Source organism: Euleptes europaea, chromosome 4, assembly GCF_029931775.1.
Source record: "Euleptes europaea isolate rEulEur1 chromosome 4, rEulEur1.hap1, whole genome shotgun sequence".
NCBI lineage: Eukaryota > Metazoa > Chordata > Lepidosauria > Squamata > Sphaerodactylidae > Euleptes > Euleptes europaea.
The window spans coordinates 104,218,015-104,245,715 of NC_079315.1; the positions used below are offsets into that span (position 1 = coordinate 104,218,015).

General features: G+C 43.0%; 1 protein-coding gene across 2 annotated transcripts in view; it reads right to left on the reverse strand.

The window, feature by feature from the left end:
- Nucleotides 1-27,701, reverse strand: part of EGFLAM (EGF like, fibronectin type III and laminin G domains) — a 133,481-nt gene that overhangs the window by 10,097 nt on the left and 95,683 nt on the right. Inside the window, exons 14-20 of one of the 2 annotated variants that reach the window (XM_056848262.1) lie at nt 20,493-20,618; nt 18,637-18,880; nt 14,649-14,760; nt 13,550-13,666; nt 9,709-9,889; nt 7,441-7,464; nt 837-915 (exon numbers count right to left, since the gene is read on the reverse strand). In XM_056848262.1, the coding sequence (XP_056704240.1) occupies nt 837-915; nt 7,441-7,464; nt 9,709-9,889; nt 13,550-13,666; nt 14,649-14,760; nt 18,637-18,880; nt 20,493-20,618 (883 nt within the window). The remainder of the gene's footprint in view (nt 1-836; nt 916-7,440; nt 7,465-9,708; nt 9,890-13,549; nt 13,667-14,648; nt 14,761-18,636; nt 18,881-20,492; nt 20,619-27,701) is intronic. The other variant, XM_056848263.1, reaches the window with a different exon arrangement.

Here is a 27,701-nt window from a genome sequence, read left to right on the forward strand (position 1 = left end):
AATGACTCCTCACACCATAAGTAACCTGAAAAATATTTACCGTTTGGGGTGGGAAATTATTAATTTGAACTCTACAGACATTCAAAGCCTTCCCAGTTAGGAAAAAAGGAGTAAAACAAGTTTCCCAAGTCAACTTTCACGTAGGAATTTGCTGGGCAAAAAATAAATACAACTGATATGTCTTTTAGACAACAGGCAAAGACTTATCTTTTTACCCCACCGGTTGGGTGTTATCTTTTTATTTTCTACTTCTGGTTTGAGACCTGGTTTATGGATTTTTTAGGGTGCTCAAGGATTGTTTTATGCTGTTTTTATCAGCTTGTTTCAATGGCTTGCTTTGTTTTCTATATTGACAATTTATGATGTTTTTCATCACTTTGTGGTATTACTTTTACTTGCATGCATCCTCAAGCAAGACTCTTAAGTAGCATACAAATTCCCAAAATAAGGAAACAGATGACGGATTTAAAAGGTGAACCACAGAATCCATTTTACCGCTCATAGTTTTGTGGCAGAATAACCCATTTCATCCATTCACACAAAATATTTGCACCTGTGTCCAGACCCAAGAAACACAGTACCTCAGATTTTTAAAACAACAGATCTTCGCCCAGAAGATTAGGGCAGATTATTAGATTAGCTCAGTGATTTGGCTAGCTGGAAACAGAACAGCGGATCTTGGTTTGGTCCAGAATGGCAGTTCTTAATGTGATTGTTTTAATACCTGTCATCTGCCTCTACAAACCGAAGTACCAATCCTCCCTTCAACAAGATTTTCTTCGCAATACTACTTGGAATGTAGCTGAAAGGATTTTCTAGATTCTGTACCAATTTACCTTTTAAGAATATCTGGATTATCATATGTGAGGTAACTGCGACCGATAAACTGAGGAATTTCAATTGCTTCTGTGACAGCTAAAAAATTAAGGGGAAAAAACAATATTAAACGACAAACTTTACTTGCAATAAGGGCTCTATTAGCAGGGTAAGAAAAAAACTCGATGAACGTGAGTCCACAAAAAGATATTCAGGGAACAATCCTCTCTTAATGGAACCCAGACAAAATGGCATCTTGATAAGTGTGACACAAACAGAATACATCTTGTTCCAGAAAAACCCCAAAACAACCCAAAACCAAGTTGGGGAAAACAGTAAGTTCTGACCTGTTCTGCTGAAGTTCAGCCGGTTGGGGGTAATTAGGAATGAGCCTTGGGTTCTCCTCCATGGGAATCGAAGGTACTTAGTGAACTCGTGAGAGCCCAATTTGATTGAATTCCCTTCATCCCTTGAAGTAGAAAGTGGGCTGTATTTCGCACAGTTGGACGCTCACCCCAATGGAATATGAGGCTAACTGTAATACTCTGAACTTGGAAATCCAGGAGATTTCTAGCACAATATCCAATAATGTGTAGACCCAGTCAGGACCAGGCAGCAATCACATTTATAAAAATATGGGATCACCCTCCTATTTTGTGGAAGACAAACAGGGAGGGACTGCTTGAATGGGAGCTCTCGTGAAGGGTGTCACACAGGTGAAGATCTGACAGGCCCTCATGGAAAATGTTTCCCATTTAAGCGTGGCTGAGGCTAGCAAAACAAGCAAATGGCTCCTCAGAAAAGTAGCCTCCATCGGGTGGATCTTTATTCGTATGATCCAGAATATCATTTACCATTTTTTTTATTTTTAATGTATCCAATATAATGAATTATTTTCAGATAAAATTGTTGCCCCAAAACTCAAAACGGCAAGTATTGTGGTCGAAGAATTTTAAAAGCAATCCAAGTGGCACTTCAGAGTGTCAGGCAATGGTCAAAATTGCTCTCTTCTCTTAAGGCCAGCCACTATCCTGGAACCTAATCCACAGGTTTAGCTGCACTTGCTGCTTGGAGCAGAATCCTTCCTAGCCAGCAAAGCACATGATTCTTCATGGGCAGCCTCACAATGCCTGTTCAGATGCTTCACAGAAGATTGTAAGAAAGCAAATCTCCAGCTCCAAGACACCTCTCTATAAGTGAATAGTTCTTCAGTGGCCAAGTTCCCTCTCTCCCTCCTGACTTGCTGCCAAATGTAGGGCTATCAAACATCATGGATGTATTCAGCCATCATGTGGAAACAAAACAAGCCATGGTTTGTCTGTGATGAGAACAAACCTTGCATGCCTGGGGTCTTTCCGCTCTCCCACCACTCTAAGCTTGAAGAATTTCTATTTTCAAATTAGCTACAATTTGATGTACCATCCAAATGAGGCGCTTTAACGAACTGTGTTTTTTCTCCCTTCCCTGTAAGAATGGATTCTAAACTACAGTTTAATCCTAAACTACAATCTTTCTTCGAAGGCAAAAAACCCCCCAAAACCCACAGTTCGTTAAAGTTCCTGATCCGGGTGAAATTTAAATGGCTTTAAAATGTGATTTTATTATGGATTTGTTAGCTGTCTTGGTGGCTCCTGTGATAGCAGAAAGACAGGATATAAATGTTACAAAATGAATAAATAAATAATTTTACACCAGAAAGTCTTCCACTGCGGTGTGCCAGAGGAGAAATGAGGGAGCTCAAGAACCAGAGGACCTCAGAGATTACTTCTCATCACAAAACAACCAGAGTTTGTTCATGTCATCTGAGTGCAGTCGATGTATTAAGATGCCCTTTGCTTCGGAAGAGAGACTGTAACTTTTTTACGGCACATTTTGCTGACCCCCCTCCCCATTTCCTCTGACTGGAGCTGGTTGTGATCATAGCAGCAGGCCAATTTTGTCTCCAACTAAAAGATCGGGTAAATTTTCATTAAGGGCCATGTTGACACACACATGAACACACAGGAACCTGCCTTATGCTGAGTCAGACCCTTGGTCCATCACCTTCAGTATTGTCTACTCAGACTGGCAGCGGCTCTCCAGGGTCTCAGGCAGAGATCTTTTACATCACCTACAACCTGATCCTTTTAGCTGGGGATGCTGGGGTTTGAACCTGGGACCTTCTCTGTGCCAATCAGATGCTCTGCCACTGAGCCATGGCCCCTCCCCAAAACAAAATACTAAACAAAATGGAGGGGAATTACAAAGAAGAACTGAGCTTAATGCTTCCAGTCTCCTTTTTCAGCCTTTCCCTGTTTCTTCTCACTTTCCTTAGTTATCGAGTTAGCCTTAGTTAGCCTTTCTCTGCATGGCTAAAAAGGAAAAAGCGGAGGGGGGTGCACATGGTAACAAAATATGAACAACAACAAAAAATACCTGGTAGGCAAATGGCCGTTTCATCTGCAATGAAATTAGGGAAAATGTCCAGTGTGGCCGAAGCAGAAACACACGTGAACACACATGAAGCTGCCTTATACTGAATCAGACCCTCAGTCCATCAAGGCAAGTATTGTCTATTCAGACTGGCAGTAGCTCTCCGGAGTCTCAAGCTAAGGTCTTTCACATCACCTACTGCCTGGTCCTTCTAACTGGAGATGCCGGGGATCGGACCTGGGACCTTCTGCATGCCAAGCAGATGCTCTACCACTGAGCCACAGCAACCAAGCCTTGCACCATGCTGACACCATGCAATGCACTCCACAACACAGGCTAAGGTGTGCTATCACTCGCCATAGGCCTGGGATACACATTGCCAGGCTTTTTAAAAAGGGAAACATTTGACGCCAAGCTCTTGCTGATACTAGACTAGTAGTGCAATCCCAAGCACGGTCACAAACTTCTGTGTCCACTGCAAGTGGGAAAAAAGGTGTAACACACCCTGTTCTTCAACACTGCAATCAACGGGCAGCCAGAGTGAGGCCTGCTGAAGCCCACACAAATCAATGGGCTTAAACATGCCACACTCTGCTTTGTATTGTGTCCCTGTATGTCTAGGTCGGGGGAATGCCGCAAGGGTAGCTTCCCTTATGCACCAAAGATGATGGGTGGTCCTCTGTTAGGCTTCCACAACTCAGCTTTGCTGCTTACTGCATAGACCAGCACCCCTATCCTAACAATCTCGAATGGAATCCAATGAAAGGGTAGTGCCTATGAGCATTGGCTCTGAATAGTAAAAGAAGAAGAGTTGTTTTTTAGATGCCAACTTTTTCTACCATTTAAGGGAGAATCAAACCGGCTTACAATCACCTTCCCTTCCCCTTCCTACAACAGACACCCTGTGAGGTAGGTGAGGCTAAGAGAGTGTGACTTGCCCGAGGTCACCCAGCTGGCTTCATGCGAAAGAGTGGAGAAACAAATCCAGTTCACCAGATTAGCCTCCGCAGCTCATGTGAAGGAGTGAGGAATCAAACCTGGTTCTCCAGTTCAAACTCCACCGCTCCAAACCACCGCTCTTAATCACTACACCATACTTACCAGGTACCCCTTGGCAATTGGCAAGGGATGGGGGAGGAACTTACTAGCTGCAAAGGAAGGAGGGAGGGAGGCCGGTGTCAACAGGCTGATGTCACGTCATCACGTCACCGACAATCGCAGGAACGCTCTAGTATTTGGGTAGAAGTTGTTTTTACCATAGAGTTTTCTCCAAATATCACAGTGTCCCCACAACTGTTGTGGACGGGATGACATCACTTCCGGAAGTAACGTCAGTGCATTGGTGCCAGCCACCCTTGGCAGCTAGAGTAAGTCTCTCCCCTGGCCAGCTGAACGGAGCCGGGGGACGGGACTCAGAGTAGGGAAACCCCCGCCACCATCAGGGGAATGGCAACCCTAGCTCTGGGCAATCAAGCACTATCTTTTGCTGGGGTTGAGCTATATTCTAAGTGTAGGAACTACCTGTTTGAATACTCTCCCATGTAACACTACCTCTCTGTACCTGGAAAACTACTGTATCAAGCAGAGGGGGAATAGTACTGTCAGCTGTCCCCTGTGCCTGTTTCTGCCATGCATGTTTCACCTCTGTGTCTCACTGAAATTAGTAGAATTAAAGTGCATGGTTGATTAAATGCTTAACCTTAAGGCCCAATTACATATTACAGGAGGATTACGTGGTGAGCCAGAGTGGTGTTGTGGTTAAGAGCAGTGGTTAGGAGTAGTGGACTCTAATCTGGAGAACCAGGTTTGATTCCCCACTCCTCCACATGAGCGGGGGAGGCTAATCTGGTGAACCAGGTTGGTTTCCCCACTCCTACCCATGAAGCCAGCTAGGTGACCTTGGACTAGTCACAGCTCTCTTAGAGCTCTCTCAGCCCCACCTACCTCACAGGGTGTCTGTTGTGGGGCGGGAAAGGAAAGGTGATTCTTCTGGTTTGATTCTTCCTTAAGTGGTAGAGAAAGTTGGCATATATAAACCAAGGCCATTTATGCATGGAAGGTTTTGCCTTGGATTTGCCGCTCTATAAGATGCACCTATCCCCCATCTGAATTCTCAAAACTCTACGTAGTAGCTTATTTTTTAGTTTTAAGAATTTGGATGGGGAAAATGTGCATCTATAGAGTGACAAATCCGAGGCAAAACCTTCCATGCATAAATGGCCCAACTCCTCTTCTTCCTCCTCTTCTTCTGTATGTGGTAGGATGGGTTACCATGTGGATCCCACCTACTGCATGGGGTTTCCCTGTGGCAACTGGTCATCGAGAAGAGTATCCAGAGATACCACTGGCATTTGAAATGCAATGTGGCTGATCTATATGGGAAGCCATGCCACATGTTGCTGCTGCCCCTGGGTTGTCGGTCCCCACAAGGGGCCTCCAGACTGCAAGTGAAACATATAGGCCAGCACTTAAGTCTTCTGACTTACAGTGAATTGCACCAATTGGATTGTAGTCAAGGGCTGCTGTAGTTGTGCAACACTCAATTTCACTGAGTGGGACTTCAATGGGTTTTATGCAGAAGAAACCAGGCTACAAGAGTCCAGCCATATCCCACTGAAATCAACAAAGTTTACTACTGCATCTTTCCCGTGTAGAAGTACCACAACCCAATGCAGTGCAAAAATGGATATTTCTGTTTTCAAACTCCAGGAGAATTGGTACAGTCTACAAAATGAATATAGTTCAAGGATGAAATATTAAAAGAAACTGTCTGGGAAATTCTTCCAGTGATGATTTAGGACCACAAGGCACCACTTAGCTAAGATGCAATCTTTCTGAAAGAATTTTTGCTGGCAGAGGAATGCTTTTGTGACACGCAGAGTAATTCGGAAGGAAGCATAGGAAATTTTCATTCTCCCTGGGTGCAATCCAGTCGACGCTCAGCACTGTGAAGGTTGCAATTCTTGAGAGCCAGCATGATATAGCAATTAAGAATGGCAGACTCTAATTTGGAGAACCGGGTTTGATTCCCTGTTTCTCCACATGAGCAGTGGACTCTAATCTGTTGAACCGGGTTTGATTCCCCACTTCTCCACGTGAAGCCTGCAGGATGACCTTGGGATAGTCACAGTTCTCTCAGAATTCTCTTGGCCCCACCTCTCCTCTGACTATTGTGGGGAGAGGAAGGAGATTGTAAGCCAGCTTGATCCTCCTTAAAAGGTAGAGAAAATTAACATATAAAAACCAACTTTTCTTCACACACTTCCCAGAGAGTAAGTCCCAGTGAAGTCACGGAAGGAGGGTCTCAACTAAACAAGCACGTTGCATTGCTTTCCAGCAGGAAAATAACCACATCCTTATCACTGAGATGTGCAGGAGTCAAAAGTGCTAAACTTTCGCTGGACTGCACCCAATACAAAAATTAGCAACTTCTCTGTTCTACTAAAGAGAGAATTCTATGCAACCCAAGTGCTGTGATTAAGCTACAGGATGCACATTAAGCTCATTTGCTGATATTTCCTTGTTTTTTCCATCGGACTCTAATATAACCTCAAGATTTGGGTTTTGAATTTTTTCTGGCGAGGACAGAACAGAATCAGATGGGGATGGGGAGCTGGCAACTGCAGACTTTTTATCTGCAGTCACAAAAGCTAGAAATTTCTTGCAATAAACAAAACTTGGATCCTGAAGTTCCAAGGCTATCTGATAGATTTCCAGAACACACACAGAGCTGGTAATGCTTCATTTTTTCATTCCAAAGGGTCATCCATCTAGCTTTCTTTTTTTTGAACCTCCCCCACACACACACAACGTACAGATTCTAGCATTTTAACAAATCTGCCTGCCACACATAACTTGAATGTTGGGAAGGGTACTCTGCTGAAGCCAAAACAACAGAGAGCCTAAAAGATTAATGAATGTATTGCCATGTTAAATTCGTTAATCTTTAGGATGCTACAAGACTCTTTGTCGTTTGTGTTTATCCAGAGGCAATTCTCAATAGTCCTAGGTGGCAAAGCAAAATGGCTGCTTACAAGCCACACCGTAATGATCTCGCAGCATTAAATTGCAGTCTAAGACGAGACTGTGCATCATAGGCTATCTACCAAAAGCCGTTTTAAATCATGCAGCTTATCTTGATAGAGAGGAGCACACCAACAGAAACACAAACAATCGCACAAAGAAAGAAAGCCTTTCTCTGGGGCTACTTACTGTTCAAGCAGTAATTTCCACACTCTGCAATTCGTCAGCATAAAGCAGAAGAACATTCAGATTTTATTTTTCCGGCAGTAACATTTCAAAAGGATCATCCATTCTAGGTATGCAAGGGTTCAAGACTTTCCCTCCCTCCCTTTTATAAATATTTTGCAGGACATCAGAAGATGCCTTCAACTTTTCCTAGCATGATTGTCTTTTCCAGTGACTCTTGTCTTCTCATAATGTGACCAAAGTACAACAGCCTCAGTTTAGCCATTTTAGCTTCTAGGGTCAGTTCAGGCTTGATTTGATCTATAACCCACTGATTTGTTTTTTTGGCAGCCCGCGGTATCCGTAACACTCTCCTCCAACACCACATTTCAAAGCAATCTACTTTCTTCCTATCAACTTTCTTCATTGTCCAGCTTTCACACCCATACATACTAAGAGGGAATACGATGGCTTGAATTAACGTGATCTTGGTTGCCAGTAACACATCCTTACACTCAAGAATCTTTTCTAGCTCCTTCACGGCTACCCTTCCCAGTCTCCATCTCCTTCTGAGTTCTTGGATGATTGCTTGATTAACGGTTACATATTATATTATTCTGTGTGTGTGTTTCGGGTGGCAAACAGGGCAGAAAGAAGCAATGTGGCCTTTGGGTTGGTTTCAATTGTGGAGGTGGCTCTCTGTGAGCGCCAGAGTAAATACCACTGGTTTTCAGTCTTATCTCCTGAGCAGCAAAGATGCAAACAAACAGAAAGGTGCTGCTGCCCCCTCGTGGAATGAAACTACATGCTATTTAGTCTAGGCAAGTTTCCACCAAAACAGGAAATCCGTTGGCTTGAAATACCACACTGTATTGGATCTTAGCTCCTCGGAGTACAACCCACCCACCCCCAGCTTTGTAAAGAATTCTTTGGTGGTCTCCGATGTGTGACCGAGGAAGGATTTGTTCCTGCTGTCAAATTACAAGGGAGCCAAAGTCTAGCAAAGGATTAGAGGGTGTATTGTCGCACTGGCAGCTCGCACAAATGAGGATAAAGTTTCAAGGCCTATAAATCCCTTTGCTTGAGGGCATGAGCTAAGTCCCGCTGAAGGAGACAACATGAAGCTTTGCTCTCACACACACCGGCACAGAGTTTTCCAGTACTAGCCGTGGAAGTTTTCAGCTTTGAACTAGTATAAAAGAACTGGGCACTATAAGGAAGTATCCAAATTTAGTCATGAGAATGTGTAATTAATATCCAATAGCTGCAGGTAATCACTAATACTACAAGCCTTGGGGGTGTTTTGTTAATGTTCCAAAATTTTGTATTTTTTGTGGGCCCAAGACCAAACAAGTCAGTTTTTGAGCCAGCATTGTAAGTTTTGTGGATATAACTCATCCCCCCCCCCAAAAAAAAACCCTCATGCTCCTCTTACACCCAAATCATACAACTCACAACTGTTGTGTCAATAAATAGCTATGTACAAAAGCAGTACAGATGGAGTAAAGGAATTTTTCTCTTGTGGACCCCTGCCATCTACCAGTCTTCATCTACCATAGGGACCCTCAAAGAAGGCAGCGTGGGGAATCTAGCTTAGTACATTTGGGAAGTGTAAAGGGGAAGAATCCCCACAGAGCCCCATTTTCACAGAGACTCATGGTCACCAGATGGATCTGATTGGAAATTTTAGGACTGATGAAAGAAGGCATTTCTTCACAAAACTCACTACCATAAAATGTGCTGAAGGTCACTTATCTAGTTCGTTTTAAGAAAACGTTTGGCAAAGCTGTCGGATTTCGTGACAACTCTGATTCAATTTGAAATTGTGAGTCTCCCTAACAGCTTCTCCAAACTTGAGATGAAATTGTGGCTATGCCGTTAACAAAACTCAACAGGAATACCGAAGCCTGATTTTGCATCTGCTGTACATAAATACCATATAATGGCATAAAAAAATGGCATTTGAGATAAAACCCGAATTTAAAAAGCCAAGTAGAATGGAAAACAAATTGCCAAAAAGAATTAGTGGGACAAGAATTGTCTTTGTGACCATACATGAGAATGAAAAGAAAGGAAAGGTATATTCAAGGTAAACAGCCTCTCTTTGATACTCTATTTTACCAGTTTAGAATACATTTATAAGAACACAAAGAATTAAAAGGATTTGCAAGAATTTGTCACCTTGCTTTCTTTTCCCTCTTAAATGTAGCAGTGCAAGTTAATTCTCTGAGCAGGTCTACCCCACATGCATGAAAATTCTGCATTTCAAGCACAAAACAAAATCTTCATTACCTTTCTGGCAGTTCAGCCCATCAAAACCCAAAGGGCAATCACATTCATAGTTGTCCCTCTTGGGCACGCAGGAGCCCCCATTGGCACAGGGGTCAAATACACAGGGATGGAGAGCATTCTCCAGGTTGACTCCAGATGTGAAGTCCTGCTTCATGTCTATCACCCGGTCATTCAGAACAATCTAAGTTAAAAAGACAGGGCAAAAAAACCTACAAAAAGTCTCCTATTTCGACATTTTGCTTTATTACTCGACACATCAACATTACAAAGGCCTTCCTTTTCAAACAAGAGCAGAGAAAGAAAAGGCTGCTTGGAGAGGTCATTTCTAACATCTGTTTATTTTCATCATGATGTTCCCTCAGAACAGCCTTCCAGCAGATTCCACTGTTTACCCTCAAGAGAAACAGGAGGAGGCAACAGAGATCGGCTCCTTTAAGCTCTGTAACACAAAGCTCTTTAGCATCGACTTTAAAAAAGTTGTCAGATTTATGAGCCTGGTGCATGAACTTCAGCAAAAGAATATTTTTTGTGGTTCTATTTTGAGCCAAAGCTGAGATGTACAAGGAAACCTCTTAGAGGAAGTTGACATTACCAGATTGGCAGGCTGCCCTGTCCTTCTTGCTATGCCTCTTCCCTCATTTGTTCCAATGTAATGAGTTTATTTCATTTTTAATCCCTCCCTTTCCTCGAGGAGTGAAGGGCAATGTATATCCTCTCGACCACACTATCCTACTAGTAACTTCTGGTTTGGGTGCAAATCCTAGTTTGCTTTGAATTAGCTAACTGTGGTTTGTGCTTAGTCTGCAAACCAGGATTGGTGTTAAATCACAGTTTTACATCCTAGATTGAAGGGTAAGAGACAAGCCATGATTTAGCGTTACATGTGAACTGACCTATAGCAAAATTCCTCCCAAGCATCACTGACATGCCATATATTGGAGCAATCCTGGAATGCAGTGTTAGATTGAAACTTTACAATCTTCCTGAAGCAGCTAAGGGAGACATTGGTTTGATTTCCCCTTTGGCTACTGTAGCTTTGCAAATGCATCTACAAAATTTAGATGTGCAAAAATAAATTTTATTAGTCAGCGCGCCTAGCACCCTGAAGGTTTGAAAGGAGGAAAAAATAAAGAACCAATTCTCTTACAGTTATCCAATGTTTCCATTTATTTTTTGTCCTAGCCAGTGTGATGTAGCAGTTAGGGTCTCAGACTAGAAGCAGGCAGCCTTGGGTTTAAAACTCTCCTTACCTACAAAGCTACTGAGTGACTTGCATTATCTCTCCGCCTAATGAAACTCGCAGGGTTGTTGGAAATATAAAGGAGAAACTGGAGCATACACCACCTTGAGCATCTTGGAGAAGGGTGGGATAAACGCACAAAAAATACTGCTTTTCAGCATGGCAAAAACACCCAAATTGAAACACCTGCTCTGTGGCTTGGTGGTGATTCTCAATTACCACAGATGACCAAGTGTATGACTACTGAGAAGCATGAGCTAGTGTTTCTAGGGACTCAGCGTGGGTTGGCAACTCAAATTGATTATGTGGTAAGCATTCAAATCCCTCATTTCAAAAGATGCTTGCAATCAAATAAAAAATACAGCTGATTTCTATAGACGGCCCTCTACCACCTCTGAAAATGGAAGCCAATGTATAACCTGATAAGCCTATCAAGTTTAATTTATTTGGTTGTATGAATCCTAACAGAATGATTCTAGAAGACTCTTCGGTCTGCTAGAATTTCAGTGCAAAAATGTTCTGATATATGCTCAGCAAAATCCAAAGTGAATCAACAGAATAGCCAGCATGGTGTAGTGGTTAAGAGCGGTGGTTTGGAGCGGTGGACTCTGATCTGGAGAACAGGGTTTGATTCCCCACTCCTCCACGTGAGTGGTGGAGGCTAATCTGGTAAACTGGATTTGTTTCCCCACTCCTACATATGAAGCCAGCTGGGTGACCTTGGGCTAGTCACACTCTCTCAGCCCCACCTACCTCACAGGGTGTCTATTGTGGGGAGGGGAAGGGAAGGTGACTGTAAGCAGGTTTGATTCTTCCTTAAGTGGTAGAGAAAGTCAGCATATAAAAACCAACTCTTCTTCTTCTTCTGTATCACAACATAGTTTGAAGTAGGGATGCCAGCCACTAGGTTAGGATCTCCCAGAATTACAGCTCATTTCCCCTGGCATTGTACCCCAATGAGGTTCGTGTTCTCCTAAGGCTCTACTCTCAAATATCCAGAAATTTCCTAACCTGGAGCTGGCAACACTATCCCTTGCCCCCTTCAGGTCACTAGGGGGACCTGGAAACCATAATTTGAAGGCACCTCAAAAGAGGCAATAGTGGCACGACACAGCTTTCTGCCATTCCCAACCCTAGCGTCAAGTGTTAACACCAGCCTATGAGCAAACCTATTGTGTCTGCACCCAACAAGGCCTGGAAGTGACATTAAGGCCTTATGAGGAATAACGATCGACACCAGACTCTAAATTCTGCCCTGTCAATGGAGGCTCCTAAGATACAGCAGTGTCAAACAAGGATCTGGCTGAGGGACTGCACCATTTCTCCCTAGCCCTACAATGTCAACAACTGAAGAAGAGGCCAGCTAATTCCTGAGGAGACCATTATGCCAACAATCTGGCTAATGGCTTGGATTTTTGCCTACCTCTTAAGCAGGCCTTGAAGTAATATCAAGGGCCATAAAAACAGTGGTTCAGGCCAGGCTATAAAACCAGACCCATAGGCTGAGACTCTTGAGAGACTCTTGAAAGATGAAGAGTCTACACCATGAAGGACTACATTATTTATATAACTCCTCCGCCTCAGCTCTAGGGTCAACAGCTCTTGACTGCGGAATTGTCTGTATTGTTCTGCCTAGGAGATTATTGGTGTTTAATAGAAGACTCCCCAATGACAACAGAGGGTAGACGATGATTCCAGGGTTGATATATGAGAGCTACAAGGCTAATTTGGGAAAATCCATTCACTTTATGACTTTTCGCTTTTAAAATTCATGGAATTTGAATTGCTTTTTCATGCCTGGTGTTTCCTTGGGGACATTTCAAAAGCAACCACAAGCCGCTCTACTCAGAAGCAAACCAATATACTCTTTGCAATAGATAATGAGTGTTCTAAGGACTGCATCCTTCCTTGGGCTCATTGGAAACCATCCCGAGTACAGGACTAGCCCAAAAGTTGTTTAGCACCCTAGGCAAATGATGACTTTGGTACCCCCACCCACATTAAATACAGAGAAATATGATGTCTAGGGATGACATAATAATATATGTGTTTTTAAAGAGAGAAAATAAATTCACTTCTAATTTGGTATCCCTTAAACTCTGGCTGTCCAAGTGCTTGCCAAAGTTGCTTATATGGTCAGGTCAGCCCTGCCTATAAAAAGACAAAGTAGTTTTATCTCAGAAACTTAAATTGGCTCCGCACCTTGTGAAAACCTGGCTTGGAGACAATGGCTGTTACCACACTAGGTATTCCCAGCGATGTATTAAGTGTTTGGAAATGTTATAAAAACATCGCTTTAAAAGGGTTTTTGGATGCCATGGCTAAAAAATGGTTGGAAGACGTCTTCACAGCTAAAAAGGCCAAAAAAAGTGTGAACAGTATTTTTTTATAACAGTTTCAAACTCTTAATACATTGGTGGGAATACATAGAAAGTGCGAACACTATTTTTTATAACATTTTCAAACTCTTAATACATCGGTGGGAATACCTAGTGCGGTAACATCCAGAGAGGAAGCCCCGCGTGCATACAGTTTTGAACTCCTTGCAGGAAAAGCAGGACACAAATGTAAGTGAGAGGCAAAATTTTATAACACACATACCTTTTGGATACTCCCAGAGAAAGGTTTGAGGACTCCCGAGTTCTTCTTCACATTATCATAATTCGGTACTCCACCAATAAATATGACCGGATTGCACTTAATCTGTGTGAAAGCTCCCTGTTTGCGCGGGGGGGGGGGGAGGAAATTACACGGCATTATGAGAGCACCTTCAAAGTTGCCTTAAGTTCAAGTTTGAAAAATCATTGCCAAGTCGTACCATTTTAAAAATCTAACAGGCAGAGCGTTTTTCTGCTGACAAAAATACTACAATTTAGGTGCTTAGAAAAGTGGTTATAGGAGCAAAAGAAGTGCTGCTTTGGAAATAAGTCTGGATCCTCCTAAAAAAAAAAAAAAAACCAAAACAAAACGACCAAACAAACCACTGAGAATTACTGCTCACAGAAAAAAAATAACTGTCTCAAAAAGCCCTAAAGTATAACCACACCAGTGCTCCCCATTATGGGGAGGGGCCGTGTCTCAGTGGCAGAGCATCTGCTTGGCATGCAGAAGGCCCCAGGTTCAATCCCCGGCATCTCCAATTAAGGGACTAGGCAAGGAGGTGATGGGAAAGACCTCTGCCTGAGACCCTGGAGAGCCACTGCTGGTCTGAGTAGACAATACTGACTTTGATGGACCAAGGGTCTGATTCAGGATAAGGCAGCTGCATGTGTTCATGTGTGATTTCCCTCCCAATCCTTGAATTTGTTGATGCAGTGGTCCCCAATGTGGTGTTTGTAGGGGCCATGGCACCCACCCCTGTATTTCCTGCTGCCCAAGTGCTTCTTCAACAAAGTTTCTCTTCCCCAAAGCATAGGACCAATCCTGGCTTCCTTCCAATTCAGTGGAGCAAGAGATGCTACAAAGAGCCCAAGACAGCATCCATTTGAGAACAACTGCCTTCATCATAGGAAGCTGTTGGTTTGGAGCCCAAAATGGCACTCCCCTGATTTTTTTTACAGACTGGTTGACTGGCTTGTTTTGATTTTGGACACTGAACCAGAAAACAGCAAAAAATATATATCTAAAAACCCGCACAAGCCCAGTCCTTAAAATCATCATTCTGGGTGCACGTTATTACACAAAGAAAACTTTTTGTTACCTCAGCCATTCCTTCAACTGGTCTCTGCTGATCAACCTGCAAGATGCCATTTTTGGCTGTGCGGGACACTTTCAGCTCATGCCACTGGTTCAAACTAACAGGTTCTTCACTCCTGTTCGGAAAGAAAAAGGAACAAAAGCGTACTCTGAGTCCAAAGGTGTCCCTTCTAGCACTTGATGGAAGTAAAAGAGTTTACACTTGTGCATGAAACAAACAATGGGGCTAGAGTTTGATGGTGAACAAAAAAAAACAGCCAACCCCTTCTAAAGAATTTTTAAAATATTAACTTCAAAATATAGAGTGTTCTTCCCTTCATGGGAAAAACCCCCCCAACTTTCTCAATTAAAAGTTGGGAATGTGGGTCTAATTTCCCTCCAAACACTATAAACTTCAGGATTTGTGCATTTATTGCACGGTATCAAAAGTATAACATCCAGTCCAGATTTATGTTTATAGTCCGATGGTAGAAGAAGAAGAGTTGGTTTTTATATGCCGACTTTCTCTACCACTTAAGGAAGAATCAAACCAGCTTACAATCACCTTCCCTTCCCCTCCCCACAACAGACACCCTGTGAGGTGGGTGGGGCTGAGAGAGAGTGACTTCCCCAAGGTCACCCAGCTGGCTTCGTGTGTAGGAGTGGGGAAACAAATCCAGTTCACCAGATTAGCCTCCGCCGCTCATTTGGGGGAGTGGGGAATCACACCGGGTTCTCCAGATCAGAATCCACCGCTCTAAACCACTGCTCTTAACCACTACACCACGCTGGCTACACCACGCTGGTAGAACATGTAGCTTGCATGACAAAATAATCCTTGGGGTATCTAGTCAAACTATCTCAGGATCAGGTCGGGGAAAGGCCTCTGCCAGAGACATTGTAAAGCAGTCATCAGTCAGGATGGAAAGTTCTGGGATAGACAGACCTACAGTTCGACAATATTTATTTTAATCATTTCTATTCCATACCTTCTCCCTGAAAGGGACTCCTAAGCAAGAACAGGGAATTTCATATTTGTTATTTCTTTATGCTATTTACAGCCCACCTTTCTCATTGAGACTAGGAGGACTACACAATGGAAATCAGTGCAATCAACAGAATAAGACATCTAATAAGCAAAGTAATGGAATTAGGACTACAGAAATCTGAAAGTGAAGCATCAGTATTAGTAGGGTTGCAAACCTCCAGGTACTAGCTGGAGATCTCCCACTATTACAACTGATAGAGATCAGTTCACTTGGAGAAAATGGCCGCTTTGGCAATTGGACTCTATGACACTGAAGTCCCTCCCCTCCCCAAAACCACCCCAAAAATCTCCAGATATTTCCCAGTCCAGAGCTGGCAACCCTTATCTGACCTAGGGTTGCCAACCGCCAAGTGCTAGCTGGAGATCTCCAGCCAATAGAGATCAGTTCACCTGGAGAAAATGGCTGCTTTGGCAATTGGACTCTGTGGCATTGAAGTCCCTCCCCTCTCCAAATCCCATCCTCCTCAGGCTCTGTCCCCAAAACCTCCTGCCAATGGTGAAGAGGGACCTGGCAACCCTAACCTGCCCCCCATGGCCTGCACTGCCAGCGAGCCCGGTACAGCTCCAGCTCCCTCCCCCATATGTACATAAACTTACAAGGACATTGTACTGCATATAGAGATAATTTGCATAGACTGTTGATAATATACTGCATAGACTGTTGATAATATATATATTGTTTCTCTGAACTTCTTATTCTTTGGTTTTGATTTGTGTTACAGTTGTTCCTTTTTTTTGTTCAGTTCATCTCTGAATCGAACAAAATTAGAAAAATTGTGTTTCTACCAAAATCCAGTGGGCTAGAGTTTGCTTTTGCTTTTTATTCAAGTTCAAACTCTTCAATGTTTAATATGCCAGACTGTGTGCATTTGAATTACTCTGGCATTACAATTGCAAGTCTAGCTACAAAAACTTTATCCCAAATGCTACATCTTCTTAAAATGTTTAAACTTGTATGCCATTTGTTCATCAAATCAGTTTGAAATAAACAACCCATTCCTTTAGATTTTTATAACCCACTTTTCTCTCCATTACCCCCTCCTCCATTTTATCCTCAGAACAATCCTACGAGGTAGGTTAGGCTGAGAGTATGTGACTGGCCCAAGGTCACCCAGTGAGTGTCCATGGCAGGATGGAGATTTGAACGTGGGTCTCCCAGATCCTACTACTACTCAACATTGGCCTATATGTGCGATCCTATATACAAAGGCTATGGAGAGGAGCAGAGTCCTTGATATCTTATGAGAGGTGTAGAATTTCCGAGATGGTTACAGAACACCTTGAACCACCTGGGCCTAGGTAAGGTTTGTTCATGGGGAGGAGGAAAGAGCTCAAAATACTCTCTATGTGTATCTGTGACAGTAGACGCATTGTGCTATACATTTTATAACACCTATTACACTCAGGGGTACTAAATACAGTCAATCTCTGGGGATGCCCAACCGCGACACAATTCTAATTACGGGAAAAGCTCCTAAGTAACATAATTTGCAATTGAGGTGTCAGGCCTCCCGCAGGAGGAATCTGAAAAGTATTGAAGTGATCTTTATAAATTGCCTCTAATCTGAGAAGTGGAAAACAGCCTCGATAACAAATAGATATAAATTAAATTACCCATCAGACCGATTACGTTTAGTAAAATCATGCCAAAGGAGCTGAAACAACATTTCGGATTTAACAATGCGCGTTTAAATTTCAAAGGCGTGCTGCATTTTATACCTTGTCATTGATAAGCTCTAACATTTCCCAGAAGCAAAAAGAAAATCCATTACGAACTCTAGAAAAACCATTGTACTAAACAACCCCCTTCACCATCTATTCTTTTAATTAACTGCCAGAGTCATTCATTCATTCCCTTTGTTTAATAACAAGTACGATTTAATTGCCCTGGATAGGTCAATATAAATAGAGTAATAATCACATTTGATCAATATGTCATAAAGGAACCAGATGGGACCAAATGTTTAATAAGGAACAACATACACAGAATGTCCTCTTTCCTTGTACATGTCTGTGCCCTGAAAGAGCTCCTGCATCCAACAAGGTAAAAAGGTAAAGGTCCCCTGTGCAAGCACTGGGTCATTCCTGACCCATGGGGTGACGTCACATCCTGACGTTTACTAGACAGACTTTGTTTGCGGGGTGGTTTGCCAGTGCCTTCCCCAGTCATCTTCCCTTTACCCCCAGCAAGCTGGGTACACGTTTTACCAACCTCAGGAAGATGGAAGGCTGAGTCAACCTTGAGCCGGCTACCTGGAACCAACTTCCGTTGGGATCGACCTCAGGTCGTGAGCAGAGCTTGGACTGCAGTACTGCAGCTTACCACTCTGCGCCACAGGGCTCCAACAAGGAGCACTATAATAATCAAGGTCTAAAACTTGGTTTGGAAATTCTGAGAATTAGAGGTACATTTTTGGAGTTTAGTTGTTTTGCAAAATTAGAAGAAAACAAGAAGAGTTGGTTTTTTATATCCTGTTTTCCTCTACTGTAAGGAGTCTCAATGAGGTTTACAATCACCTTCCCTTCCTCTCCCCGCAGCAGACACCTTGTGAGGTAGGTGGGGCTGAGAGAGTTCTGAGATAACTATGACTGGCCCAAGGTCACCCAGCAGGCTTTATGTGGAGGAGTGGGGAATCAAACCTGGCTCTCCAGATTAGAATCTACCGCTCAGCATCCACGCTTACCTGACCATCAGTATTCTTCACGTCTTGTTGGACTTCTCTGTCTTATTTACCCCCATGTGAGGTTGGACTGTAATGTTTGTCTACATGTATGCTTAGACACTATATAGATTGCTATACATTGTAGTATTTTGTGTATGGTTCTTGTCTATTTCATTATATATTATTCCATCATTTAGCCTGGTGTTGTTGTTTTCAACCTTGCAAATGCCTCAAAAGAGCAACAAGCCAAAACTGAAAAATATGTATGATACTACTATACATAATAAACAGATTCCATTTACCTGATTATAGCAGTGCCTGAACCGCAGTCAAACCTGAATTCCACAAAGCTGTCCACCATGATAATGGACAGAAAGTCTTTGCTCCCCGTGTCATAGCTGTACAAAAGCACACCGTTTGCTGAAACTGGACGAAATGTAATCTCAAACTCCATGAAGGAAAGATAGTACTGTGGCTCTAACGGCCAGGGAGTTGTAGTGAAGGATTTCAAGGTCGCATTGAACTGAGGTATGGCAAGGGTGAAAGCTGAAAGAGTAGGTCAGAGTCATGCATTATTTCAGTTCTCATGCATTATTTCAGTTCTCAAGAAAGCAGAAGAAGCTCAGCTGCTCTGCTGGTTTCTTTAGTCGCTTAAAATTCTGTTGCAGAAATTACTGCAAAAACAGCATACCATGCAAAATACTGTATGTACAATCTAAACAGTTCACAAGTAGCTCGAACTATTCCCTTCCATTTGTACTTAGCAATGTCTTTCCTGTTAACACAAGGACAAGACAGTCACCAAACATTCCTTCATGTTCCAGTTTTAAAATATGGATACAAATTTAATACTACAATGCTGTAGAAACATGCAGTTCACCTGTATGACACAGGCTCTTTCATGTATAAATTGTTTTAAAAATAAATGTAATACAGATGCAATCTGCATAGAACACCTCTGGCTTATATATAACCCTTTGCCTACTAATTCTGAACAAAACCAGGATTCTCTCCCTTGTGATCAGATGCTCTGTTCATCCAATCTAGTCAATATAGGGCTATACACAGGGTGCCATTTTCTTTTGGAAAAGGCATTGCTTCTTTCCTTTCCTTCTTTGCTCCTATGACCCATAGGTCCTGAGCAGTTATTTCTTAGAAGAAAATATGATGGAGAGATATTTGGCCATGGCCAGTGTCATATTTGGATCTCTATCCATCAGCAAAAAGGGGACTATTTTGTCTCTTGTTATGGCGGCAGGAATTCTTGCCAATATGGGGATGATCCATTTATCTTGGTGGTGTTTAAAGAGGGGGCATTCCATCATTTTATGAGATAATGTGTCAATTATCTTTGAATTGCATGGGCAAAGTCTGTCAGAATATGGTAGATTTCTATATCTTATGTTTAATACTGCTGAGGGTGCAGCATTTAAACAGGCAAGCATAAAGGCTCTTTGGAAGTATAGTGGAGTTAGCAAAGGGGGAGGAATGCCAAAGAATTGAGTCGAACATACTCTCCAGGCACGCTTTGTGGAACTATAGTGGTCTAATTCTTTTATGCATCTCTCAATAGTTAGTATAGATTTCCTTTTCCCCATATTTAGTAAGGTATCCTTAGACAAACCAAAAAGTTGTAATTTTTTGTCGAGTTCTTGCATCCAACATGTGCTGAAGTGATCTTGTTTTCGTTCATAGATAAGGTCGTCCTTCACCGTCGCGAAAATAATTTTTAGGCGATGTTAAAGGCTTGCAGCCATGCTTTGGCTTCAATAGAGCCTTGGCCTAACTCTAATCTTAGGCTAACTCCAGCTATACATCTCGGTGCTCCTGTAACATGCTGCAGAAATTGACACAATAGGAAATAGGAGATCAATATTCTCCTTGATGTCTAGAGTCCAGACTGAAAAGGCATTGCTGCTGTGGTGAAACAATATCAACCAGCAAAACAAGGTCTAGATTTCTTTGCTTAGTTGCACAGCAACGTCAAGTCGGAATGCAGTCGACTGGCGATGTGATACAGACTGTGAAAACCAGCCAAGCACCACCAGTGAGCTGTGGACATTCCCATCGATTTGGTTGATTAAAGAGGGCACAGACCGGTCCTGGCGCATACACAGTGCCAAACGGTAATGGGCAAGAATGGCAGTAGCCTTCTCACCTTCTTCACAGTGTCGACCTTTAAACCCGAGCGGGCAAAGACAGATGTATCGATCCGCTTTGCTCGCTACGCAGGTGCCGCCGTTAATGCAGGAGGCCTCGTCACAAATCCCGCTGCTGCATTCACCTGAAAAGCAGAGGAACAACACAGATTCGTCATTACCGGAGGGATGGGGGTTCATTTAGCTACTTGCCTTCCAGGTTCCTACACAAATCACACCAGCCCTTTGCCACATAAACACAACTCTTTCCTGGCAACACGTAAATCTAAGTACCAGATTAAGTGACTGGGCTCTAGGCCACAAAAAGGTTTCTCAACATGGCAGCAATGGGAATTAATCGCTTCGATTCTCTGCGGTTGAACTCTTGCCAGGGCAGGCCAAGGTCCCCCTCCCTTCACTAGCCTCACTCTTGTTCTCACAGATGAAATGTAAAATCTCCAAATGTCACCAGACTGTTTATGAGGACCATGTTTTTGCTTAACCTCAATTACCATAAGTGCTGCTTTGTTTGTTCAGTGTATGAGGGGAAGAAACCGTTAAGAGCTGGAGGTGTTAAGCAGTAGGATCTAAGCCTATTAGTAGCTCAGCGATTTGTTGTTAACGGTCCCATCTGCATGGCAGGTAATCCATAGTGCCAGCATACGGGTTTCTATAATCAACATCTCTATCATCTTGCCAAATAACAGGCAAACCTCCTGAGGTTATAGTACGGAAACTGTCAAAGGCTGACAGATCTGACTCCTTCAAAGATATTTCTGAAGAACATTTAAATATTTCAGCGCACATCGTCTTGTGAAATGCATGTTTAAGGTGATTATTTTCAAAATTACACTCTCTCTCCCTACAGTATAGTAGCAAAAAACGGGGAAAAAGCAGAACTGAAATGCTATCGCTCCACAGATAAATATCAATATAGCCTATCAACAGAAATACAAATATAAGCAGTATGTTTCATGGTAGTAATAATGAATAATGCTATGAACAAAAATACACCAATAATATTTCACTAAAACTGTGAGCAGGTAAAATGTTAAATGTAGGCTACAACCTGGATTTTGATGCTTCAGAATTATAATATTTGCACTCTGCCTTTCTTTAAAGAACTAAGGGCAGATAACAAGGGGACACCCCTTTTGATTCTCAAAACAATCCTGCAAGGTAAGTTACGCTGAGAATTATAGATTTGCCAAAGCTGTTCAAGAATCATTATGGCTGAATAAGGATTTGAACCTAGGCATTTGTGGTCCAGCAGCCTAGACAGCCCATCCTAGCCAGATCTCATCAGAGTTTAGAAGCTAAGCAAGGTTAGTGGTGGTTAGTAATTGGATGGGGGACCACCAAAATATAACAGGGATGCTACCCAGAGGCAAGCAATGGCAAACCACCTCTGCTCATCTCGTGCCTTAAAACCTCATGATAGGATCTCCATTAGTTGGTTGCAACTTGACAGCTTACTTTAGCATATTTGTGGTCCAACAAACTGCTGGAACAATTTATGGGAGAGGCCGTGGCTCAGTGGAAAAGCATCTGCTTGGCATGCAAAAGGTCCCAGGTTCAATACCAGGCATCTCCAGTTAAAGGGACCTGTCAAGTAGGTGATGTGAAAGACCTCTGCCTGAGACCCTGGAGAGCTGCTGCCGGTCTGAGTAGACAATACTGACTTTGATGGACCAAAGGTCTGATTCAGTATAAGGCAGCTTCATGTGTTCATGTGTCCACTAAAATCTAGGCTTAAAACTTCCATTAATATTCAGGCCTCTGAAATGCACTTTTCATCAAACAGTGGCTTGTTATTTAATTTTAGCCTGCGTAGTTTTCAAGAGTGTTACCAAACAGAGGCCAGTGTTACAGCATAGGCAGATAAGCATAAACACACATGTACATTCCAGACACGGGTTCCATGGGGATCTTTTAGCCCTTGTATATACCAACATGGCCAGAGTTAATATACTTACTAGAAAGATAGGGGAGGCAGACAGATACTAACCAGACAGCAACTTTATTATCCTAACCATACCAGAGAGTAGCAAAGATAAGAAGATGGCTTTCAAGTCAAGACCAAATTTAAGCAGTAAAACATGAGCAGCAGTTCTGAGAAGTATGATGATCGCAATCTTATCATGACAATAAAAACGTCCAATATTAACATCCATTTGCAAATCATTAACATCCAGTTTCAACTCCAGTTTACCCAAAAATGTTTTCCGCCCATATGACTAGTCCAGGGGAAAGTGGCTAAGGGATGGGAGAAAGTGAGTGCATACCCTTGAAGGGTCATGGAAATCGGAGGGTATGAGAGACAGGAAGGATGGATGAAGGGAACTGCTGGTCAAAAGGGGGAAGCTATGGGGTGCAAGAGATTAGCCCGTCAGGAATGAGAAAGTCTGGAGCTAAGTAGCACAACATGAAGAAAGAGCAGACAGAAGGGTAAGGTTTGAAGAGGGAAAGTAGAACAGGGAAATTAGGTCATACTCTGCCTACCCTGAATTGGAAGTGCCACTTGGTCTTGGTGGTAGAAGATCATCCATGAGTGGAAATCACCTCAAAATGGTGCAGCCAGTAAAGCTCCTTTTATACCTTTCTCCATGAATACTACCAGGTGATTGTGAATGAGAGGCGTCAGACCCCTCATAGGACAACCTGGATGACTGATGCCATTGGACAGGTTCCTGATGGGTTGGCTGGAATGACTAATGACCTACCCAGGGAAATGCTAATGGATCAGGAGACTCTCCTGCCTGATTAAGAATTTGAATTGGTTTCCAGGCGAGCCTGTATTATGGGTGATATTTTTCAGCAGCTGAAATGCCAAGTTACTGTGTTGCAAAGACCAGTCGTTTATCACGGCCAGGGTTTGGGGGGCCTCAGGGAATCACAGAAAGGGTCTTGGCTGAGGTGTAACAACAGCGGTCTCATGGGAATCACACCATTCCCTCTTGCAATCTCATTTTATTGCATGCAGCTCAATCTCTGGTTTGATTTCAAATATGGAGTCTCCCTTCACCTATGGTTTCACATGGGATCCCAGGGAGTCACAAAGCATGGCCCCCAGCTTGGAGCAACAAGGGCCACATTACAAGCACCACAACAACAACATGTAGCTGAATTTATAAGCACGATCCATACGTAACCTAACCTTGAACAATAACTAATTGAACAATACCAAATCCCCAGCATGTTTTTTTTAAGTATATTGATTTACTTCTCCTGGATCAAAATTACTGTAACTTTTGCACTTCTTAGCTTCAGCAAGAAGGCACAGCATCACAAAATAAGCTTGCTAGTTAAAACTGAAGACTTTTGAAAGATTACACTGTGTATTTGCCATCACATTAATGGGATTCAGTACAGCACAAAACAAGGCTAGAAGCTTTCTCTTACTATATAATTTTCTACCTTCAGGGTTTTTTTTCCTTCCATGAGAGATCATTCAAGATGTAATGATGGAAAATAGCTTAGATGGTAAGCTTAGATTCAGGATGTAATGATGGCAACTAGCTTAGATGGTTTTAAAAAGGGGACATGACAAATTCGTGGAGGCTGGGTCTATAATGGCTATTAGCCATGATGGCTAAATGTTCAGGTGCAGTTGCTGGGGACAGAAGAGGAGACAGAATCTCACAGGCCACAGGAGGAAACCAGTTGCTGCTGGGGGGGGGGGGGAGGAGGAGGAGGAGAAGGAGAAGAAGGAGAAGAAGGAGGAGAAGAAGAAGAAGGTAGAGTTGGTTTTTAAATGCCGACTTTTTCTACCACTTAAGGAAGAATCAAACCGGCTCACAATCACCTTCCCTTCCCCTCCCCACAACAGACACCCTGTGAGGTAGGTGAGGCTGAGAGAGCATGACTTGCCCAAGGTCACCCAGCTGGCTTCATGTGGAGGAGTGAGGAAACGAATTCAGTTCACCAGATTAGCCTCCGCTGCTCATGTGGAGGAGTGGGGAATCAAACCCGGTTCTCCAGGTCAGACTCCACTGCTCTAAACCACTGCTCTTAACCACTACACCATGCTGGACACATGAATACATGAAGCTGCCTTATACTGCCACAGATAACTGTTCTGAACACACTCTGTAGACAACTTATGGCCTTGTTATTTGTGGACAGTTACCTGCCAAAATTAAGGCGTCTCCCCTTATGACCACTAAGGAACCAATTAAAATTGAACTGATGGCAAGGTTTCTAGAAGAAGAAGAAGAAGAAGAAGAAGAAGAAGAAGAAGAAGAAGAAGAAGAAGAAGAAGAAGAAGAGTTGGTTTTTATATGTCGACTTTCTCTGCCACTTAAGGAAGAATCAAACCAGTTTACAATCACCTTCCCTCCCCCTCCCCACAACAGACACCCTATGGCCGAGAGTGTGACTTGCCCAAGGTCACCCTGCTGGTTATGTGTGTAGGAGTGGGGAAACAAATTCAGTTCACCAGATTAGCCTCCGCTGCTCATGTGGAGGAGTGGGGAATCAAACCCGGTTCTCCAGGTAAGACTCCACCGCTCCAAACCACCGTTCTTAACCACTACACCACGCTGGCTCTCTACAGTTTGCAATCCAAGAACGTGAGTGCTTGTGTATCAAATAAGGCTGGCTTAGAACTGCAAAACTAAGTAATCCACTTATATCGATTTTACTGTAAAAACGATGGAGATCTGATGTGCCTTGTATAGTATGGTCTTATGTATTTGCTTTCGTACGCTTTACTTTTTATGCCAACAAAGGCTTCAGATCAGATCAGAGTAGGGGGACCTTTGCATGGAGTGACTGGTTTGCTCTCCTTGAGGGAGGGAAGGGAGATGAACTCGCTTCACCCCATGAATGTTAAGGGACAAGTGCACATAAGAATTGGATCCGCATTTTCCAAAGACCTGTTGAGTGTTCTGCACACACATGTAACACCTTGGATACAGATCAGGCCCTCACACAATTGATTCCCACGCACACAAAAATCAATCTTGGGACCTGCATCTGGATAGAATTCGTTTGAGGAATTCCTTAGCTCGGAGCAAACATTCATTTCCCCTGGGGAAATTCCATGTTTCTATCAACATCGGTTTGGAGCCTGTCACCGCTTCTGGGAATTACTGCTATGGTAAGACACCCTCATTTTTTTATTTACCTAAAACAACACTCTCAGGAGACAGGAGACATTGTCTTCTACACTGACAAACGTCTTCTCTAAGAAGAGCTTCTAACAGGATTGGAAGCATATTTTACAGTATCTCCCCCTTTGAACTGCAGAGAACAAACAGTCTTTCTCACAAGGTCTCTGTTGCTTATTTCCCAGGCAGAGGAGACAACTCCAGAATCCTGCCTGGGACTTTGCTGAAGCAATAATCCAAAGGATCTTTACTTCGTTTTGACTACCCACGCTACATTACTCACCCCTCCGAAGGAAATTTAAATGACAAAATACCTTCACTCATACACAAAAGTAAGATGCAGCTCATCACCTCACGGAGGATTTAGGAGTCAACTTCATACGAATGCCACTAGCAACAACTCCCATGGAGTGAAAGACAGCCTCGATAACACCCTCAAAAGGACCCATCAAGGGAACTGAACTGAGTTATCAAGCTATAGGAATAAACAGCTATTAATCCAATCAAAGACATTTTAAGACGCACGCTATCAAGCGATCATCTCTTTGCTTCCCATCTGCTCACTCAATCAACATTACCATTTATCTTCAAACCAAGGTGACATAAACCAGGGGGGCTTCTTGAGCTCTACAAGGTCTTGTTCTTAATATAATGAAGTTAGTCTGGCTGCAGGATTCAACACTGAAAAGCTGCCGTTTGGAGATTGTGAGACAGAATCTGTCAAGCCCTACAAGACTCCCATGAAGTGGGGAAGCCTACAATCCTTATAATGGTAGAGCTCAGGATCTGGGTTCAGATCCTGGTTCATGCTTGTTCATGAGTGCTCATGTTGCCTAGGCCATACAGTGACAAGATTTTTTCCAACCCAGGAATTGTTGCTTGCGATCTGTGAAATCATTCTATTGTCAGCCCAGGGGAGAGGCACATACTGCCTTCTGAGGTGTACACCTAAATGTTTTATGTATAACTCTAAAATGTGAATGCAACAGTGGTATCACATAGGAATACTCGTCAGGGAACTGTGCTTTGCTGCAGTTCCTAGTTGATTATTCGCTCACACCGCAATCCTATGCAGTTACCAGATTGTGTAGTGGTTAAGAGTGGGGGTATGCAGCAGTGGACTCTGATCTGGAGAACTGGATTTGATTCCCCACTCCTCCACATGAGCGGGAGATGCTAATCTGGTGAACTGTTTTGGTTTCCCCACTCCTACACACATGAAGCCAGCTGGGTGGCCTTGGGCTAGTCACAGCTCTCTCTTAAGAGCTCTCTCGGCCCCACCTACCTCACAGGGTATCTGCTGTGGGAAGGGGAAGTGATTGTAAGCCAGTTTGAATCTTCCTTAAGTGGTAGAGAAAGTCGGCATATAAAAACCAACTATTCTTCTTCTTTGACAGTTCTGTTCCCTCTCTTCCCAGTGGGCTATCCACACTGTAGATTAGGGAGCAGCAACTGGGAACTTGCTGAGCGAAACTTTGGAGACTCCCTTGGAGAACATCAGTTCCAAGCTGCCAGTTCAAAAAGGGGATGTAGAAGTGGGTTCAGATCATGGGCATGGGACATGTACAGATTGCGGAAGTCAGGTACAGATGTTCAAACTATCATGTACATATCCGCAAGAATGGTACACACTTGAGTGTTTTATCGTTCAGCTTCAGTTAAAAAATGGCACAGATATATATAATCCATTTGCTGTAGTATATATGATTGTTGAAGCATCAGCAGTACCGAGGACCGCTGCAGCTAAGATCAAAGAACCAATACAGATCAGAGAGAGTTTTTGATAAGTTTTCAAGCTCTCTGCGTATTTCACAGATTCTCACTCTATCGTGAAATTACTCTTTGTGCTCTTCCAAGACCTTATTTTCTCTGGCGCCTGCTTTCTGGGCCACCCTGTTAGCTTTTCATCTCTCACCAAAACCTGGTCTTTATCCAGAGGCCAGAACAGCAATTGCTAATATGTCTGATGCTGGTCACTGCCCTCTTCGGAGTCACGATGAGAAAATTCAGAAGAGAAGGAAAAAAGCACGAGCTTGTATCTAGACACATGGACTTAAAAAGCGGGCTTTATCTCTGCATCTACTAATGGGTACAGCGTGGCCATCAAGACAAGTTTGT